We start from the raw sequence: 18658 nt of genomic DNA on the forward strand, positions 1-18658 counted from the left end.
CCGCTCGACGCGGGCCACCCTCGGCTGCAGCGCCCTCCCACCGACAGGAACACCCTGTGGACACGGCTTCCCAGAGCGGGCCCAGGCAGGGTGCCCTGCGTCAGGAGCACCCGGCTTTTCACAAGTCCTTCCACAGGTCCTTAGGCCTCCCGCTGCGGGAGAGCCCTAAAGTTAGGCGCGCATGGGTTAGCCTAACTTCTACTAAAGCCATAGAGCCCCCGGGAGGGTGACAGCGTTACCGTTTGTACCAAAGCGGACCAAGCCAGAACAATCTCCAAGTGACTGTTTCAAAAGCACAGACGTCCTGTGCCCCAGGAGGAAGACAGAGACTCCCTGGGGACCTGCTTTCCTCCGCCCGGCAGGCACCCGGCGCCCTGCCGCGGAGCTGCTGCAGGGGGGAATGGAAGCGCTGAGTCCTCCTGCCAGACACCTCTGCCACACCTTGGCTGGGACTTCCAGCCCCCAGAACTGCAGAACAGCTTTCTCTTGTTTTAAGCCACCCAGCGGACAATACCTGGTTACAGAAACGAACCCCACACCAAGGCGTCCGCAGCAGGAAGCCCAGGATTGGTTGTGTTTGCTTCGTTCCTCTCCTATCTACTTTTCAGTGTATTCCAAGTCTTCTGTATGAGCATGGGTGCCTTTTACACTGGGGAGAAATGGACTGAACAGTGAACAACACACAAAGAAGCAAACAAAGAAACAAATCACACGCAGCGCCATCAACCCGAGACTTTAGCACAAGTTCCTCCTGTCGTCCTGGGACAAACAGGAATCTGACTCCCTGCCCTGCCCCTGCCCCCAGCTCTTACAAGCACAAGGCTCTGGGCAGGGGAGCCACAGCCCACACTGCTTCACAGGGTGGCCGTGGACGATTCAAGAGGGTAGCAGACGGACGCCCCAGTGTGCTTGCTCAGTCAGTGCTGGCTGTGGCTCGAGCCACTGTGCACCTGCTCATCAGGGCCACTTCCTGGGCTGCAGGAAGTGGGGGAGCCAGCAGCAAAGGTGCCTCGCAGGTCCCAGCTCGGACATGCTGCCCCAAAGTAGCAGGACCAGGAGTTCTGCTTGCCCGGAGTGGACGTGTGTCAGGTGAGCTGGACTTGTGGCTCCGGTTGGCACCTGCTCACTGGTGGTATCGCCCACAGAGGAATGCAGCACCGACCTCCCGGCCGCCCCACCCTGCCGCCTGCATTCCCACTCCCACACCCTTCCACTCCTCGCAGACTCCAGGCCCGCCCCTGCCTCATCTCCCTGACCACTCTGTGGGAGCCTCAGCCAAAGCTGGAGCCGCCAGAACCCGCATTCCAGGGTCAGCGCCACACCAGGTGCAACTCCTCTGCCAGATGGCTGCCCGCGGCTCCCACGCTCTCTCCTCTCTGTAGGTCGCGTCTTCTCTTGGTGGGGCCTGGCCAGGGCGGGTTTTGAACCATCTGACCTAGCACTGTGCACATCGGGTGGCAGAAGCCCGGGATCAGTCTCTTTCCTCTTCAGGTTCCCAGATGTGAGACGCCCTCCGACCCGGGCCCCCGGCTCCTGCTCCAGGATCCTCTCCCTGCACACCAGCCCTCCCTCCCCTTCTGCTTGACTCCGGCAGACACGTAAGGTCAGGCGCTGTGAGCGGCATGAACGAGAAGTGGTCGTCCCCCTCTGCAAGTGACTGGTGCTGCGAGCCGGGCTCCAGAGCAAGGCCTGAGCCGGGTGGGTCCTGGGGAGCCTCTAGAAAGGGGGCGTTGAGCCGGTCCGCAAAGACAGGCTTGAGGGACAGCTAACGGGGGCAGAGAGAGAGGGGTCAGAGCACCAGCTCCAGACCAAGGTCGAGGGTGGCCACAATGGCTGAACGCAGCAGCCGGCCATGGGCACACTCCCAGCAGCCTGCCTCCTGCCTGCGGGCCCTGACAGCTCCTGTGTGCCCGGGTGCAGGGGAGCAGGCCAGGGCCCCTCCCAGTGTCCCTCCAGCAGGCTCTGAACACCCTTCCTGTTGTGACAGCTCTATTCTCTGTGCGCCGGTCCCGCCCCGGCTGGTTTCAGGTTGCGGCACGTGCGCTCATTAAGGCTGATGGAGTATCATGTGGGCACCGGGGCCAGCCTGCCTGCCTGCCAAGCTCAGCCTGGGTTAATCACAGGTCACGGGATTCTTGCTGTGTGCCCAGACAGTGGGCACCCAGGGCCAGGCCCTCCCTGGGGCTGGGCCTGAGACACAGCCTCCCACTCTCTCTTCCACATGGTCTATGGCTTAGCCAGACCTGCGCGGGGCGCCCTGTGAGGGTCCAAGCAGCTGAACGGCCCCTCTCCCAAGGTGACAGGCCACGTGCCCAGTGTCTCCTCAACACAACCTCACTTTGCACTTGGGGAAACTGAGGCTCAGAGTGGTTGAGTCAAAGCCACACCCCCTCAGACCACCCACACAAGATGGGCACAGGGAGAGCCCCGGCCCGTCCCCTGGGCCCGGAAGCCAGGGCAGATGTCACTTGCTTACGTGTGTTCTTAGTCATCCAGTCTCCCACCCTCTCCCACCTCCTGCCTCTGGCTCCTGCAGCTGTCTGCCACCCGCCCACCCAAACGGGCCCCCCCAAGACTCCCTAGGAGACCTCCTGGAAGCCCTGGGCCGCGCCTCCGCCTCCCACTCCAGCAAAGCTGCACCACTTTCTGAGGACACAACACTGTCTTCGGTAGCTCCGCCCCGGCCCTCTTCTCGCAGCTCCGCAACCTTGGCATTTTCGCAAAGCTCTCGGCCTTCTCGTCCCAGCCAGATACAGGACCCGAAGTCAAGGCCCATGCCCCAAGCCTAAGGGCTGGGCCAGGCCAAAGCCAGGAGCCAGGAACTCCAACCACGTCTCCGCGTGGGTGGCAGGAACCCACCACTGGACAGTCACCTGCTACTTTCCCAGGTGCGTTAGAATGCCATGGGTCGGGGGCCGGCGCTGTGGCGTAGCAGGTACAGCTGCCACGTGCAGTGCTCCTGGCTTCGGGTCGGCGCAGCTCTGGCCATTGCGGCCAGTTGGGGAGTGAACCAGCGGATGGAAGACCTCTCTCTCTCTCTCTCTCTCTCTCTCAGTTGGGGAGTGAACCAGCGGATGGAAGACCTCTCTCTCTCTCTCTCTCTCTCTCTCTCTCAGTTGGGGAGTGAACCAGCGGATGGAAGACCTCTCTCTCTCTCTCTCTCTCTCTCTCTCAGTTGGGGAGTGAACCAGCGGATGGAAGACCTCTCTCTCTCTCTCTCTCTCTCTCTCTCTCTGGGTTGGGAGCCGGCGCCGTGTCATAGAGGGTAAAGCCTGCAGTGCCGGCATCCCATGCGGGCACCAGTTCGAGTTTGGGCTGCTCTACTTCCCATCCAGCTCCCTGCTGATACACCGGGGAAAGCAGCAGAAGATGGCCCGAGTGCTTGGGTCCCTGCACCCACATGGGAGACCCGGATGAAGCTCCTGGCTCCTGGCTTCCTCCTGGCCCAGGCCCAGGCATTGTGGCCATTTGGGGAGTGAACCAGAGGATGGAAAAGCTCTCTTTGTCTCTCCTCTTCTCTGTAACCCTGCCTTTCAAAGAAATAAATAAATCTTTAAAAAAGAGTGCTCTTCATTGACAGTGTCCCCCAAAGTCACACGTTGGAAACTGAGTCCCGAGTGCGACTGTGCTGGGCGATGGACCGAATGAGTGGCATCAGATATCTCAGGTGGGGCTGTTTAAAGCAGGATCCGCCCCCTCGTGCCCCTTCCTCTGCGCTCTCTCGCCACGTGACACCGTCACCATGTTGACACAGCCACAAGGCCCTCACCAGACACAGCCCCTCAGTCACGGACTTACCAGTGTCCAGAACCACGGGCTGAATAAATTTCTACTGTCCAGAGATTACCCAGCCTGCCCTGCAGTGTCCTGTTAGAGCAGCAGGGGTGGCCTAGGATGGGAGAGGGCCCAGGAAGAGCCACCTTCACACACTCAGCCCTGGACAGACGTGGCATCTGACAACTGAGTCCTTCTTTTCTTGAGATTTTTTTAAAGTAGGGTGACACAGAGGAGAGAGGGAGAGGGAGGGAGGGAAGGAGGGAGGGAGGGAGGGAGGGAGGGAGGGAGGGAGGGAGAGAGAGAGAGAGAGAGAGAGAGAGAGAGAGGTCTTCCATCTGCTGGTTCACTCCCCACATGGCCAAACAGCCAGGGCTGGGCCAGAGCCAGGAGCCAGAACTCCATCTGGGTCTCCGATTTGGGTGACAGGGACCCAAGCCGCCATCCGCTGCCTCGCAGGTGCATCAGCAGAAAACCGAGCTGGAAGCAAAGTAGCAAGGCCTCGAACCAGCGCCTGGACCCGGGAGGCAGGTGTCCCAGCCAGCAGCTTGGCCTGCCGCAACCCCAGCGGCAGCCCCCTGAGGGACTTGCCCTCCCAGTGGGTGGAAGGCAGCAATGACCGCCTGCTGTGCCGGAGAAAGAAGTGAGGTCGGCGAAGCGAAAAAGCTGCGCTCAGGGAACAAGGGCGATGCCAGGGTCTGACGCCAGCCGTCTCCACCTGGCCGCTGGGAGCCCTCCACCAGCAGAGCCAAGGGGGACTGGCAGCCTCAGTGCCACCAGCCTCAGTGGCTGGTGTCTCTTAATTGATAGATTTAATTTTTTAAAGATTGGTTCATTTATTGGAAAGCCAGAGTTACAGAGAGAGAGAAGAAGGAGAGCGAGAGAAGAGAGAGAGGAAGGAGAGCGAGAGGAGAGGAGAGATCTTTCACCCCCTGGTTCATCCCTACATGTCTGTAACAGCTGGAGCTGGGGAGCCATCCGGGTTTCCCAGGGTGTGCCAGGAGCCCAGGAATTTGAGCACCTGCACTGCCTCCCAGGAGCATTAACAGGGAGGTGGGCGGGAGGTGGAGTAGCCTGAACTTGAACCAGGCACGCTGAGCGTCCCAAGCAGCAGTTTAAACTGTTGCACCACAGAACTCTCCCCATGACAGACCTTTTTTTTGAAGATTTATTTACTTGAGAGGCAGTGAAAGGGGGGAGGGGGAAGGAGAGTCTTCCATCTGTTGGTTTACTCTCCAAATAGCAACAACAGCCTGAGGCTGGGCCAAGCCAAAGCCAGGAACGCCATCTGGGTCTCCCACGTGGGGCCATCCTCCACTGCCTTCCCAGGTGCGTTAGCAGGGAGCTGGATCGGAAGTGGAGCAGTCAGGACTCGAACCAGCACTCACGTGGGATGCAGGCAGCAGCTGTGCCTGCCTCGCCATGGCGCCGGCCCCTCTGCATGTCTTCCATGGCTCTGCGCTCTTCTCTTTTCGTCGATGAGTAACGCACCAGCTGTCTGGACGCACCACGGTAGGTTTATCCACTGGCAACTGAAGGACAGGGTGGTCGCTTCCATGTTTGGGCCATCACAAACAACACCCATGTGTGGGTTTTCCTGGCGACCGAGGCCTCGGTGCCTGTGGGTGCACGCCAGCGAGCAGTGACGTCATCACTGTACTGACTCCTGTGTCAGAAAACCACACGAGCGGACAGAGCGCCTGGGAGGACTCTCCAAGCTGGGGTGGAGGAGGGAGGGTGACCGTGAGACGAGCGAGGAATACCCATTGGCCTGGGGCCATCAAGGACAGGCAGGGGACGGAGGCAGGTGCAGAAGGCTGAACACCTCAGGGAGACGTCTCTCCGGTCTTGGGAAGGGCAGACAGGGCACAGCATGTGCTGTGGCCGAGGCTGGGCAGCCAGGGAGGGAGATGCCTGAAACCTCAGCTGTGTCTGAGCCAGGAGGTCCTGTGGGCCAAGCGGCAGGCAGCGCCGGGGCAGGCTGGGCCACTGTGAGCCATTTCCTTTCTTTCTCAAAGCCTCTCTGTCTGGGCTCGTCCGTCTGCGAGGCAGGAGATGCTGCACACTCTGGGCAGGCAGGAGTCACCATCACACACTCACACACACACACCCCTCGTGGCCCTGACTCAGCCTCCAGCGGCCCAGGGCTGCCCTACTTCACGGCAGCAGGTGGCAGGCAGGGTCTGGGGACAGTGAGAGGACAGTGGGAGGGAGCAGCAGCACCACACGGCAGGTGACGCTGGGCGGGGCCCAGGTGCACAAGCTCAAGGGATGGCTGTCACCCTCCTGTCACCATCCCCAGGGACGTGCACTCAGAGCCGACAGTTGCACCCAGCCAGCAGGCATGCAGGGGCTCCCCAAGGACAGGATTCCAGAGCCAGGGGCTGAAGTCAGAGGCCTCTGGGGCACCCCCAGGCACAGGGGGTGCTGCTCTGAGCACCCGGGAGGCCGTGGTGAAGGAGGTGACTCAACAAATCCCCCATGGAGCAGGGGCCCCCAGACCCACTCAGACCTGCCTTCAGCTGAGGGCACGCACAGCTGCCCCAGGGCAGGAAGTGCCGGTGCCTGATGTCCTCTCTCCCTGCACACCCCCCCCCTTGAATGCTCCCTGGGACAGGAGACTCACTACCTCACAACTGTGCCATTCTACCCTGACCAGAAAGGTCACAGGCTGAGACCGAGAGGAAACACAAGCGGCCCAGGACCCATGCAGAGACGCCCACCGCAACCAGTCAGCAGGCAAACGCAAACCCACTCCAGCCCGGGTGGCATGCTGCTGAGGGGATGAGGGAGCAGAGCGGTGAAAGAGACCATCAACTCACTCTGCCAGCCCCACCCAGGAGCACCTCATCGTCTTCCCCAGCACCGAGAACACAGTGAGCACCCAGGAAGTGCTGGGGCCACCAACGACCGAAGCTTCTGGGTCTGCCAGCCGTGGCCTGGGTGCCCGCCCCCGCAGGGAGATTTCTCCACACGGCTGCCCCACTCGGGGCTCTCAGCACGCTTGACACTGACCTCTGGGCAGCAGCCCTGGCCTCTCATCCCCGCCCGCACCCCAGCACCCAGTGCTGCTCCAGCAGCGGCTGCACCTGCCCCACAGCTGTGGGAGTGCAGGAGGCGGCGTTCTGCAGGCCGGAGAGGCCCCGTGCCCAAGCCTGGCAACCCTAATCTCTTCTAAGATTCATCTATTTGAAAGGGGGAGAGAGAGAGAGAGAGAGAGAGAGAGAGAGAGAGAGAGAGAGAGAGAGGTCTTCCATCCACTGGTTCACTCCCCAAATGTTGCAGTGGCCAGGGCTGGGCCAGGAGCCAGGAGCTTCTTCCTGGTCTCCCACGCGGGTGCAGGGCCCAAGCACTTGGGCCATCCTCGGCTGCTCAGAAGTGGAGCAACCGGGCCTCCGACCAGCGCCCATATGGGATGCCGGCACTGCAGGTGGCTTTACCTGCTACACCACAGCGCTGGCCCCCCACTCATTTTTTTTTTGACAGGCAGAGTGGACAGTGAGAGAGAGAGAGACAGAGAGAAAGGTCTTCCTTTGCCGTTGGTTCACCCTCCAGTGGCCGCCGTGGCCGGCACGCTGCGGCCGGCATACTGCGCTGATCCGATGGCAGGAGCCAGGAGCCAGGTGCTTTTCCTGGTCTCCCATGGGGTGCAGGGCCCAAGCACTTGGGCCATCCTCCACTGCACTCCCTGGCCACAGCAGAGAGCTGGCCTGGAAGAGGGGCAACCGGGACAGAATCCGGCACCCCAACCGGGACTAGAACCCTGTGTGCCGGCGCCGCTAGGCGGACAATTAGCCTAGTGAGCCGCGGCGCCGGCCCCCCACTCACTCTTTAAGACCCAGCTCAAGCTGCTCCTCTTCCAGGAAGCCAGCCCAGATCTCTGCCAGAGCCCGTGTTGTGCACGGCCCTCCCCGGGCACAGAGCCCACGCTGCCCTCCTCAGGGCTGCAGAGGCCCTGGCCATGTGTTTGTAAACGTGGCAAGACGGCGTGTGTTTGTAAACATGGCGAAAGTGCCAACTGGTCTGGATCCTCCGCAGCCATTATCTTGCTTTGCTCACGACGGCCATGTGAGGCAGGCGGGGAACGGGTTATAAAGTCCACCAGGCAGATGAGGAAGCAAAGCTGGGAGGGGCAGGGAGGGGCGTGGCCTCTGCTGGCCGCCTGTGTCCTGCTCAGCCCCTGCCGCCTCCTGGTTTCCATATGCTGAGCGCGGCTGGCGTCTGTCCCATCTGCAATCTGTGGCTTCAACCCCACGCATTGTCCAGCGCATTGCAAACAGGCGTGTCCCGGTTCGAGGGACCCCGCCCCCGCCTCTGCCCCTGCCCGGGGAGTTCGGCGGCTGCCAGGAGAGAGGGAGAACCCAGCGTGGAAAGTCCAGGGCGTCTCAGCTGCCTGGAGAGAGGGAGAGCCCAGCGTGGAAAGCCCAGGGCGTCTCAGCTGCCTGGAGAGAGGGAGAGCCCAGCGTGGAAAGCCCAGGGCGGAGGGGTTCAGGCCGGGGCGCGGCTATGGCTGTCAGGAGGCGGGGGCCGCTCGGGGCTTGGGGTCTTTCTTTTTTAAATATTTATTTGAAAAGCAGAGTTACAGAGAGTGGGAGAGACAGAAGGGGGTGGGAGGAGAGAAAGAGAGAATCTTCCATCCGCTGGTTCACTCCCCAGATGGTTGCCATGGCCAGGGCTGGGCCAAGCCAAAGCCAGGAACGTCATCCGGGTCTCACACATGGGTGCAGGGGCCCAGGTATCTGGGCAACTCTGCTGCTTTCCAGGCACGTTAGCAGGGAGCTGGATAGGAAGTGGAGCAGCTGGGACTCGAACTGGTACCCATATGGGATGCTGGCACTGCAGGTAGCAGCTTAACCCGCTGCGCCACAATGCCGGCCCCCTTGGGGGTCTTCAGAGCTTGTGTGTAGTGCCTGAACATGCTGCAGGCGCTCCTGTTAGCCGGGCCGTGTGTGCCTGGACCACATCCACACGGCTGCGTGTCCAGCCAGGGCTACGGGGCATCTCGCTCATCACCTCCTGGAGCCGCTGGCCTGCCGCTGGCGTTCTGTGCACTTAGCCAGGAGGGCCAGGCTTGCTCCAGGCTCTGGGGCTGCTCCCTGCTCCTCGGGGACGATGTCAGAGGACGGGAGCGCAGTGCCTGGGCCCTCCAGCTGGAACAGCCCCCGGGCTGCGCTGGGCCCCTTCGAGGTGTCCTCTCCCCTCGCCAGCTGCCCCTGTCTGCGATGCCTGAGTTCTGGGGACAGAAGGTCGAGCAGGCCCCCATGCACAAGGCCCCAAAGCTGGGCCTCGGGCTTTGGAGCCCTGTGCATGGGGACCTGGCCAGCCCAGTGCCGTTCCGCTCAGAACAGAAATCGGCCTGGAGGTGTGGGGGTCCCTGGCCACACGGGAGACAGGCCCTGCAGGAGAGACCCCGGCCTCTCCTCCCCAGGAGGGCCCGCTCAGTGCCCCCAGCCTCTGCTGCCAACCCCGTGCGAGAGCCACGCAGGAGGCGTCCAGCAACACCAGACCACAGGTGCATCCTTCAGAAGGGCGGCTCCAGAGGCAGGGGAGGGGAGCAGTGGGGGACGAGGGCCGGCCGGGGTGGGGGGAGGAGGAGGGGGCATGAATGGAGGCAGGGGTGACAGAAGGAACACAACTCAGGTGGCAAAACTCCCAAGGGCTCGGTTCTCGGTGGAAGCGACACGGAGGAGGCGGCGGCACCGAGCACGGCCCTGAACTCCGACTCCAGACGCGGACTTCGCCAGCCGCAGACGGGAACAACGGACGCAGAACACTGGCAGCCGGGTGGGAGGAAGGGGGGGCCAGGCCAGGGGGAGGCAGGAGGTGCGATGCTCCTTCCCCAAAGCACGCGGCAGGGGCCTCCAGGAGCCCTCAGGAGCCACCAAGCGACCACAGCGCGTCTCTCACATCCTGGAGAGCACAAGCCCGGATCCAGCTGTCTGCAGAGCTTCTCTGCCCCTGCTCCCCCAGGCTCTGCCCACTCCGCTCGGCCTCATCGCACTGCCCACGGCGTCCCCTCCTCTGGTGAGGACAGTCGGGTTAGGGCCCACCCCGGGACGATGCCGTCCTGAGGTCCTTGGCTAAGTCTGTCCGCACAGCCTCCCTTTCCGCGGAGTCACTCTGACGTTCTGAGTCGGCATGAATTTTGGGGGGGTGCAGGGACACCACTCAGTACGCCCACAAGAGATCGGAGGTCGCTAGGTCCCGAGGGGATTCGCTGGCAGGCCGGGTGCGTGGTGGCACAGGTCTAGGTCTGAGAGCTCACACAGAAGCTGCTGGCGCACACGGGTCCACCCACCACCCAGCCAGGCTGCCAGCACCCCAGGCGGCAGGGTTGTGGGCAGCAGGCGGGTGGGCCCCAGCTCTTCAGCCTGGGACTCTGGTCTCCAGAGAACTGGATCCCCAGGCACCCCCAGGCCCACGGAGCTGCTGCTGACGGGGAGGCCACCCAAAGGTGGGGCTGCAAGACCCCTCCCAGGCCCCGTCCCAGCCACTGCTTCCTCACCTCTGACCTCTGCCAGGATTGTTCCAGAACCTGCCGTCAGTAGATGCCCCACCCTAAGACCTGGGGAAACAGCTCGCCTCTGGGACCTGGGACCACCACGGGGCATTTTTGTAGGAGAAAAAGAAGGGGAGTTCAGCTTGAAAACCAAAGCAAACACTTGGTCAAGTGGCGGGCGGGCGGGGAAGCCCATGGCTGCCTGCAGGGGGCGCTGCAGCCTCCACCCCACCCTTCGCCGGGGCTCATGGGGGTGAGCGGGAGCCTGGGGCGCCTGCACCTCTTCCCAGGAGCAGGCAGAGACTCCTGGGGATGGAAGGGGCGGAGCCGTCCACAACCTCAGTCTCTGGAGCAAACCAGAGAGGCCAGCACAGGGTCCTCTTGGATGGAAACCTCTCCCCACAGGAGGTGCCGGAACCAGGCAGAGGGTGCGGGAGGGGTCCCCAGACACCCCAAGGGCGCCCCACTTGGGCCCAGTTAACCGACACAGCGGATACTCTGGCCAGGCTCACTGAAGCGGGCATCTGGCCTGTAACAAACACTGCCGGGTGGACGGTGGGCAGCTCCTGCCCTGATGGGGGGGTCAAGGGCTGTAAACAGTACCTGTAGAGAGGGTGGGGTGGGCCAGTGTCCTGGGGGAGCTGGCCCAGGCAGAGGAGAGCCCTGTGAGTCTGGGACACGGGGACCTGGTGGACACAGGAAGCACATGGGCAGCCAAGGGGCCGCTACAGGCCAGAGGGTGGACACAATGGGGTGGCAGCAGAGATGGGCGGGGGCTCTAGAAGTGGGCCAGGAGGCTGTCACCAGGCCCCCGGGGACTGCTGGGGAGAGCTGGGGACTGCTGCACTCCCAGCTCAAGCCCCCCAACACTGAGGAGCAGGTGCATGTGAGGGTATGCTGGGAAAAATCCCTCAAGCCTGGGCCCATCCCCCCGAGAGGAGAAGCATGACGGGGCCTGGAGAGCGGCAGAGCTGTCACCCGGCACGGCTGCACACAGGCTGCTGTGAGAGCCTGGGCGAGCGATGGGCGTTACCGCTGCCCAGGCCCGCCTGGGACACTGCGCACTTCCTGCGCCTGGGCTCTGGACACGCAGGGAGGAAACACCTGCTGGAACATGACATCAGACGTCACATCACGTGACATCGCGGCGCGGCAGTCGGCATCGGAGGTGGACCCACTTCGCACTCACCTAGCAACCAGGACATCGGTGACTCAGCTGCCCGCCTCCCGCGTGCCCCGTGCTGACCGCAGGGGTCAGCAGTCCCACCCAGGCGCCCCGGCCGCCTCCCAACTCTACCAGAGGCAAAAGTAAAACCGGGGTTGCAAGAACTGGGCACCAAGGGAAAGGCGGGGCTGCAGGGGCACAGCCAGGCCCCAGCTCCACACCTGCTGGCAAACAGCACGAACCTTAAGCGCCAGGGAACGGGCGGCAGCTCTCAAGCACGTCGCTCAGGCACACCACCCCCAGAGTCCAGGGTATTCTGGTTAAAGAATTTTCTTCTATTATTGCTGCTCTTGCTTCACACTGTGCCGTAGGTTTTTTTAGGGTTCATCTATTCGAAAGGTGGAGTGACAAGAGATTTTCCATCCACTAGTTCACTCCCCAAGTGGCCACAACAGCCAGGGCTTAGTCAGCCCAAGGCCAGGAGCCAGGAGCTCCATCCGGGTCTCTCACGAGGGTGCCAGGGCCCAGGCACTTGGGCCGTCACTGGCTGCTCCCCCAGGTGCAGCAGCAGGGAGCTGGATCAGCAGCGAGCGCCCAGGCCTTCAACCGGGACGGACGCAGAATGCCAGCTCCGCAGTGCAGGCTCCGCCCCCGGTGCCGCACACTCCTTGACTCCACAGTACAATGTCTGCAGGGGGCCGGAGGCGTGGCAGAGCAGGTAAAGCCACCGCCTGCGACACCGACAAGCCATCTGGGTACATTCGTGCTCCAGCAGCTTTTTAAGGTTTATTTATTTAAAGTCAGAATCACAGATGTGGGGGTGGGGGGTGAGAGAGAGAGAGAGGGAAAGAGAGAGACTCTTCCATCCACTAATGCTCTCCCCAAAGGGCTGTTAACGGCCAGGGCTGGGCTAGACCAAAATCAAGAGCCAGGAGCTCCTTCCAGGCCTCCCATGTGGGTTCAGGGACCCAAGCACTTGGGCCATCCTCCACTGCTCTCCCAGCCACAGCAGAGAGCTGGATTGGAAGTGGAACAGCTGGGACTTGAACCAGCGCCCATATGGGATGCTGGCATCAGAGGCAGCAGCTTTACTGGCTACGCCACAGTGCTGGGCCACTGCTCTACTTCTGATCCAGATCCCTACTAATGGCCTGGGAGAAGCAGTGGAAGATGGCCCAAGTGTCTGGGTCCCTGCACTCACATGGGAGACCCAGAGGAAGCTCCTGGCTCTGGATAGGCACAGCTCCGGCCATTGTGGCCATTTGAGGAGTGAACCAGCAGACACAGACTTCTTTCTGTGTGTGTGTCTTTCCTTCTCTTTCACAATAAATTTTTTGATAGAGTTAGACAATGACAGAGACACAGAGAGAAAGGTCTTCCTTCCGTTGGTTCACCCCCCAAATGGCTGCTACGGCTGGTGCTGTGCTGATCCGAAGCCAGGAGCCATGTGCTTCTCCTGGTCTCCCATGTGGGTGCAGGGCCCAAGCACCTGGGCCATCCTCCACTGCCCTCCTGGGCCACAGCAGAGAGCTGGACTGGAAGAGGAGCAGCCGGGACTAGAACCCGGTGCCCATATGGGATGCTGGCACCACAGGCAGAGGATTAATCAAGTGAGCCATGGTGTCGGCCCCTCAAAATAAATGTTTAAAATGCATCTTAAAAAAAAAAGGTTTAAACACACAACCACACACGAATGTGGCCTGCGTACCTGACAGGTGTGCACACTTGGCCTGTTTCAGCAGAGCCGGGACGAGCCCGGGGAAGCCATGCTGGGTGGGTTTCTAACCCTGGGACGGCGTGCTGACCACAGAGGGGCAGCCTTCAGGACAGATGCGGCGCCAGCCGACAGCGCCAGTGGACGCTCCTATAAAGAACACCGGGCTCAGGGCAGACTCGCCCCCCGCCCCCCAGACCCTTCTGTAAGGCCTGCTGGCAGGGAGGCTCCCTGTGAACGGGCTGCGTGGCTTGTCACCAGCGATGGCTGCCAGCAGGGCCCAGCCCGAGCCACTCAGGCCACGGACACCCACAGCAGGCCTGCCCCTGCTCACCTGCTGTAAGGCACAGCCGGGACGCCGAAGCAAAGTGGAACGAAACCGAAACAGCCGTAGGAATGAACACTGCGATGGCAGCGGCAGCGTTCTGTCAGGCCCTGTTTATTTCTTCCTTGAGATGTGTGTGAAAGGCAGAGTGACAGACAGAGATCTTCCAGCTGCTGGCTCCTCCCCAAGCGCCCTCAACATCCGGGACCAGAACAGGTCAAAGCCAGGAGCCAGGAGCTCCACCCAGGTCTCCCTCGTGGGCGGCAGGGACCTGAGAACTTGGCCGCCATCCGCTGTCTGCCAGGCACAGAGCAGGGAGCCGCTCTGCGGCACGCACCGGCACTCTGCTGGGGCGCTGCGGCCCCGGTGCCCATGCCGGGCTGTGCTCCTGCGCACAGTCGTAGAGTCTGAGACGTGAACGCTTTGTAATAAGCTCACTCGCGTGCGGGAGCTGTGGCTTCCGTCAAGGGAGCCGTCTGTGGGCTCCAACGACACAGACGCCTCACCCTTCCCGGCAGCGCCTTTATTCCCCGCGGGGCGTGGGCAGGGAGGCGGGCTAGGGCAGCCGGGGTGGGGTCTGGTTCTCCACGGTCACTTCCAGGTGGTGAGGACGGCTCTCCCCGACTCTCGCGACCGGCTCCCCTTGGGCCCCACCGGCTGGCCCGGGCGACTTCGCAGCTCGCGCTCAGCCCCATCACCCTGGGCCAGCTCCTCGTCATACCTACGGACAGAAACGTCTCCACGGTCACGGCGAGCTCTGGACCAAGCAGAGGCAGCAGCAGGCACAGGCCCTCCCTTGGTGGCCACGTGGCAAATACAACCTCGCCCAGGGAAGCAGCCGGCCCCCGCCCCGGCCCCTGCCCCACCTGGCTCCTGTCCACCTCGTGGCTTTGACAGCCCGTCAACCACCACCCCAGGCTGTGGTTACTGCGGCCAGGGCCCCGCCCCTTGCAGCTGACGACGTAACAGGCTTCCGGGTGGAACGTGGCACGGGCCCCCCGTGACACGGATGAGGCCCCGCTGGGTCGGCTCGGGGTGTGAGGGAACGAAGCCGCAGCTGGAACCCTTCACACAGCGCCCGTGGGCCACACAGGGAGGCAGGGCCCTGCGCTGTGACCTACGTCCCCCACCTCCCTCTGCCAGGCTGCCGAGTCAGCGCTCTCGCCTCAGGCCTGTGCACCTCGCGTGAACGCGTCACAGCCGGGATTCTGTGTCTCCTAGAACTGGACCGGAGCCTCGGCTCCGGAGCCCTGGCTGGGCTGGACAGCCGCTGCAGGCACGCTTTCTCGGGGAGTCCCCAGGGTGGGGACGGCCACCTGTGCTGGCTGCAGACAGTGATCGGGCTCAGGGACGTCCCCAGTCCCCACCGTGACTTCACCGCCCTTGCTGACTCCCACCTGGTGGGCGGCAGAGGCAGGGCTAATCCAGGACTCCCGACTGCTGGTTCTGAGCTTTGCGCCTCGCAGGGCCGAGGCGTGGGAGCAGCCCCGCCCCCCGCCCCCACTCCCCGCTCCCGTGCCCTCCTGGCGACGCTCGGCCACACGCAGACCCCTCGCTGCACACGGCAGGATCTCAGCAAATTCTGGCTCCGGGAAGAGGGCGTCCTTCGGTTACAAGCTGATTTCCAGAACCAGTCTGGGGGTGACGTGGGGTGCACTAGGACTGAGACCGTGCTTTTCCGCCTGTGCGTCTGGTGGCCACTAGGGCTGCAGGGGAGGGAGGACCGTCCCTGCGCTGGCGTGGTGACAGCACGGTGACAGCAGGAGTCTGTCCCCACACGTGGGACAGAGACTCCGCAGGCTGCAGGGTTTTCCTGCTACACTTCCTGGGATGGGCCCCAGGAGCCCTGTTCACACAGCCCCCTCGGGCCTGGCTGTGCCCGCCTCCCGGGCCCAGGGCTGGAGCCGTCCTGCCTGGCTGGCTCCCGGCGCCCCCAGCGCCTCGCTCGGGCTGGGGTGGCTGAGAATCTGCTGAGTGCGTGGCACAAAGGAGCCCGCGGGGTCAGCGGTGTGACCGCGCGTTTGTGCTGTGTGTGCAGCTTCCCACAACACAAAGCGGGGCATCTGGCAAGCAGCGGGCGCGGCTGGACCATTCCAGGCCCCGTCTGGCCACTTCCTGGGCTAACATGGAAGAGAATCCGACAGGCGGACCATTCCAGGCCCCGTCTGGCCACTTCCTGGGCTAACATGGAAGAGAATCCGACAGGCGGACCATTCCAGGGCCCGTCTGGCCACTTCCTGGGCTAACGAGAAACAGAATCCGACAGAGCTGAGACCATTCTCCTGGGGGGCTGCGAGTCGCCACCGCCAGGCTTTGGACTGGTACAGCTGGAGACGCTAGAACCAGGCCCGGGGGTGCTGCACAGTGCAGCCTTCATGGTGCCAAAGCCAAGGCCGCCATCTGGGGCAGCAGCTGGGCACCTGCTCCAGGGCCGGCGCTAGGGGACCTCGGGCGTGTGGGCTCACCCCGCCAGCTTCCTTCTCTTCCTGACGGAGTGGCTGGGAGGCTGCTGGGAGGCCTGGGTCTGGCCCGGGGCAGGGCCCGCCCTCCTGCTGCTGGGGGCCACACCTGCAGGCCACACAGGCTCAGAACCGCGCGGGAGGTGTCCGGAGGCTCCACCTGGGACCCCTCACAGCAGTGGGCAGAGCCCAGCGGAGGGGCCAGCTTGTCTCTTCAACACGAAACAGAGGCTGCAGACCCCCGCCCCTTAACCCGAACAGATGAGACCCCCAATTCCCTGGCCTCCGATGACCGTGTCCTCCTCCCCACCTGAACCCCCATCCCAGGGCACACCACGCCCTCGCCCTGCCCACCCTGGCTCACTTTCACGGACTCTCCCCCTCCCCAGTCAGTCGCCCCCCCCTTCTGTCATCAGCGCTCCCCGCTCTGGCCACTCCTACCCTCTGCCTACCCAGTGCCCAGCCAGGCAGGCAGCTGCCGGGGCAGCAGAGGACGCCCCCGCAGACCGGCTTCGCTGGCAGCCCACCCCCACGCCCACTCGCTGAGGCCCGGGTGAGCGGGGCCGGGGAGCCCTGCACACTGCTCTCCTCTCCGGCCACGACGGCAGCTGCTGCATGCGGACGCCAACACCCACCCCTGGCAGAGGCAGGAGACAGCCATAGGCGGACGCTGGAGTCACGGCCCGTGTTCGAATCCTGCTGCCAGCCGCAAGCCAGAGCTCTGTGTGGTGGAACGGCACTGCGTGCGCCCAGCTAAAGGCGTTCTCTCCGACAGGGGCCTGGGAGGGAGGCTGCCGCCCTGCCCCTTCCGCCCTCGGGGTCCCTGGCCCCCTTCTGGCTTCCCCGCCCCCGCCCCAGGGTGCCCCCATGCCAACGACCCAGCAGCTGGCTCCACACGGCCCTCGGCAAAGGAACCACATGGGGTTCCACCCCACCCCTCGTCTGCAACCTGTTCTCCCTCGGCCTCCCCGGCCACGGCACAGCCCCCGACATCCGGGGAGCAGGAGCCACAGTCGGTTCAGCCACTGCCCGCGCGGCGGGCGGGGCTCCCATTCTGCTGGCTCCACTTCCGCACTTCCTGTCACTGCTGCGGAGTGCGCCCCCCAGCGGCTGGGACGGGAAGTGCGCTCCCGCGAGTGAAGCCCCCCCAGCTCGTGGCCCGTGGGAAGCCACAACACCGAGCTGCTGTTACCATTCTGCTTCCTTCCCACTCTGTAGGACAGACCGTGTTCACCCACTTAACAGGTGAGCAAACTGAGGCCGAGACAGTTGCAGCGAGCACCTTAACGTCCGTCACACGGGGCGAGGGGGCGGAGCCTGCGTCCACCCTCCTCTGCCTGCCTAGGGAGCAGGGCCAGTGTCTAGCAGCCGGCGCCTTCCGGCAGAGCTGGAAGCTGGCCCCGCCCTGCCCACGCGGAGCCCGGTGCCCCGCCGCACACTCACAGGATCTCATAGTTGCCCAGCACCTCCCTCGGGGGGGACTTGTTCCACTTGCAGTCCGGGACCTCGCCGTTGGGGACGGCGATGTTGAGGGTGTCGTTGATGAGGTTGTACTTGAGGATGCGGTCGTTGGCGGTGCTGGAGGTGAGAGACGGCGACGCGTTAACCTGCGAGGCAGAAAGGGACCAGAGTTCTTCACGCGCGCCCTGGGAGCAACGCGAGTGCAGCGCCCGCTCGGCTCGGGGAAGCTGTCGGCTCCTGGCACCCAGCGCGCACCTCGTACGGAGGCGTTGCGTCAGCCGCCTTTATTAGCTGCTAAGTGAGATACGAACATTTAAGGGCAGAGTTAAGACGACGACCCACAAGGAGTGGGAGCGCCCAGCCCTGTGCCCCTCAGAGGCCCTAGAGCCACCGCAGGGCACCCCCGGCACGGGGAGTGAAGCCAGCCTCAGCAGGTGCACAGCACAGAGGCCCTGCGGAACCGCCGCGCGGCGCCGGACTCGCTGCGCCGGCACCTCCACCTCCTCTGCCAAAGCACAGGAACGCTCCTCCTCTGGCCCAGGGCTTCCGAGTTCGGGGGCTCCTTTCCCGGATGGCAACAGGGCAGGGCCGCGGGGACAGGTGCAGAGCAGCCCACGCGCCCCCTGGAGGCCAGGCCGTTGTGGCCACCAGGTCTCCGGGAGCCGGACCACAGCCCCTCTGCCCGCCCTGGGCCCACCGGCACCACACTGCCACCTCGAGCGCAGCTACCTGTCACCTGAGCCTGGCCCGAGCGCGCTTGCGGGGGGACGGCTGAGGCCGCGGGCGCGGGGGCGGGGCAGGTGTGCAGGCAGTACCTCGATGAGCCAGGGCTTCAGCTTGTCGTCAATGATGATGTCGTAGCCGTAGCACTCGAAGCAGTGCTTGTCGTTGTTCATCACCGGCTGCGGAGAGGGAGCAGCGCGTTACACGGCCAGCATCGGGGACGCAGCCCCAGGCCAGCACCCCGAGCCCAGCTCTGACCGCCGCCGGCCAGGGCTCCCAGCTCCACTCCAGCCCTCCACAGGGCGCGAGGATGGGGCCGCTCCCCGCAGATCAAGGGGGATTACGGCGCAGTCACTGGTGTCTCCCCGGCACTGATGCTGTCCTGTGACCGCCTGTTCCCGTCCCGGGCTTCCAGGGACACAGGAGCGAGACTGTGGCCTCTGCTCCCAGCAACAGAGGCCAACCCTTTTCCTCGCTGCCCGTGAACCTCGGGCTACGTTTCCCTCCCTTTTCACCAGACACAGCTGAGGCTGCGCTC

General features: G+C 63.7%; 1 protein-coding gene and 1 long non-coding RNA gene across 6 annotated transcripts in view; one reads left to right on the forward strand and one right to left on the reverse strand.

Annotated features, from left to right (window-relative positions):
* Window positions 1–1159: 1159 nt before the first annotated feature.
* Window positions 1160–3523, forward strand: LOC138844453 (uncharacterized). The gene is made up of 4 exons (XR_011380317.1): window positions 1160–1378; window positions 1492–1698; window positions 2537–2888; window positions 3336–3523. It is a non-coding gene; the product is annotated as an uncharacterized lncRNA (long non-coding RNA).
* Window positions 3524–4927: 1404 nt separating this feature from the next.
* The window catches only part of TTLL1 (TTL family tubulin polyglutamylase complex subunit L1), a 33805-nt gene continuing 20074 nt past the window's right edge, over window positions 4928–18658 (reverse strand). For 3 of the 5 annotated variants that reach the window (XM_070053004.1, XM_070053007.1, XM_070053006.1), the window contains exons 9-11: window positions 18213–18299; window positions 17380–17543; window positions 13576–14198 (exon numbers count right to left, since the gene is read on the reverse strand). In XM_070053004.1, coding sequence (XP_069909105.1) covers window positions 14069–14198; window positions 17380–17543; window positions 18213–18299 — 381 coding nt within the window. In that variant the 3' untranslated portion in view covers window positions 13576–14068. Of the gene's footprint in view, window positions 5493–13575; window positions 14199–17379; window positions 17544–18212; window positions 18300–18658 lie in introns of those variants that run through there. The other 2 variants (XM_070053005.1, XM_070053008.1) reach the window with 1 other exon arrangement.

The sequence above is a fragment of the Oryctolagus cuniculus genome, chromosome 11 (assembly GCF_964237555.1).
Source record: "Oryctolagus cuniculus chromosome 11, mOryCun1.1, whole genome shotgun sequence".
In the NCBI taxonomy this organism is placed as follows: domain Eukaryota; kingdom Metazoa; phylum Chordata; class Mammalia; order Lagomorpha; family Leporidae; genus Oryctolagus; species Oryctolagus cuniculus.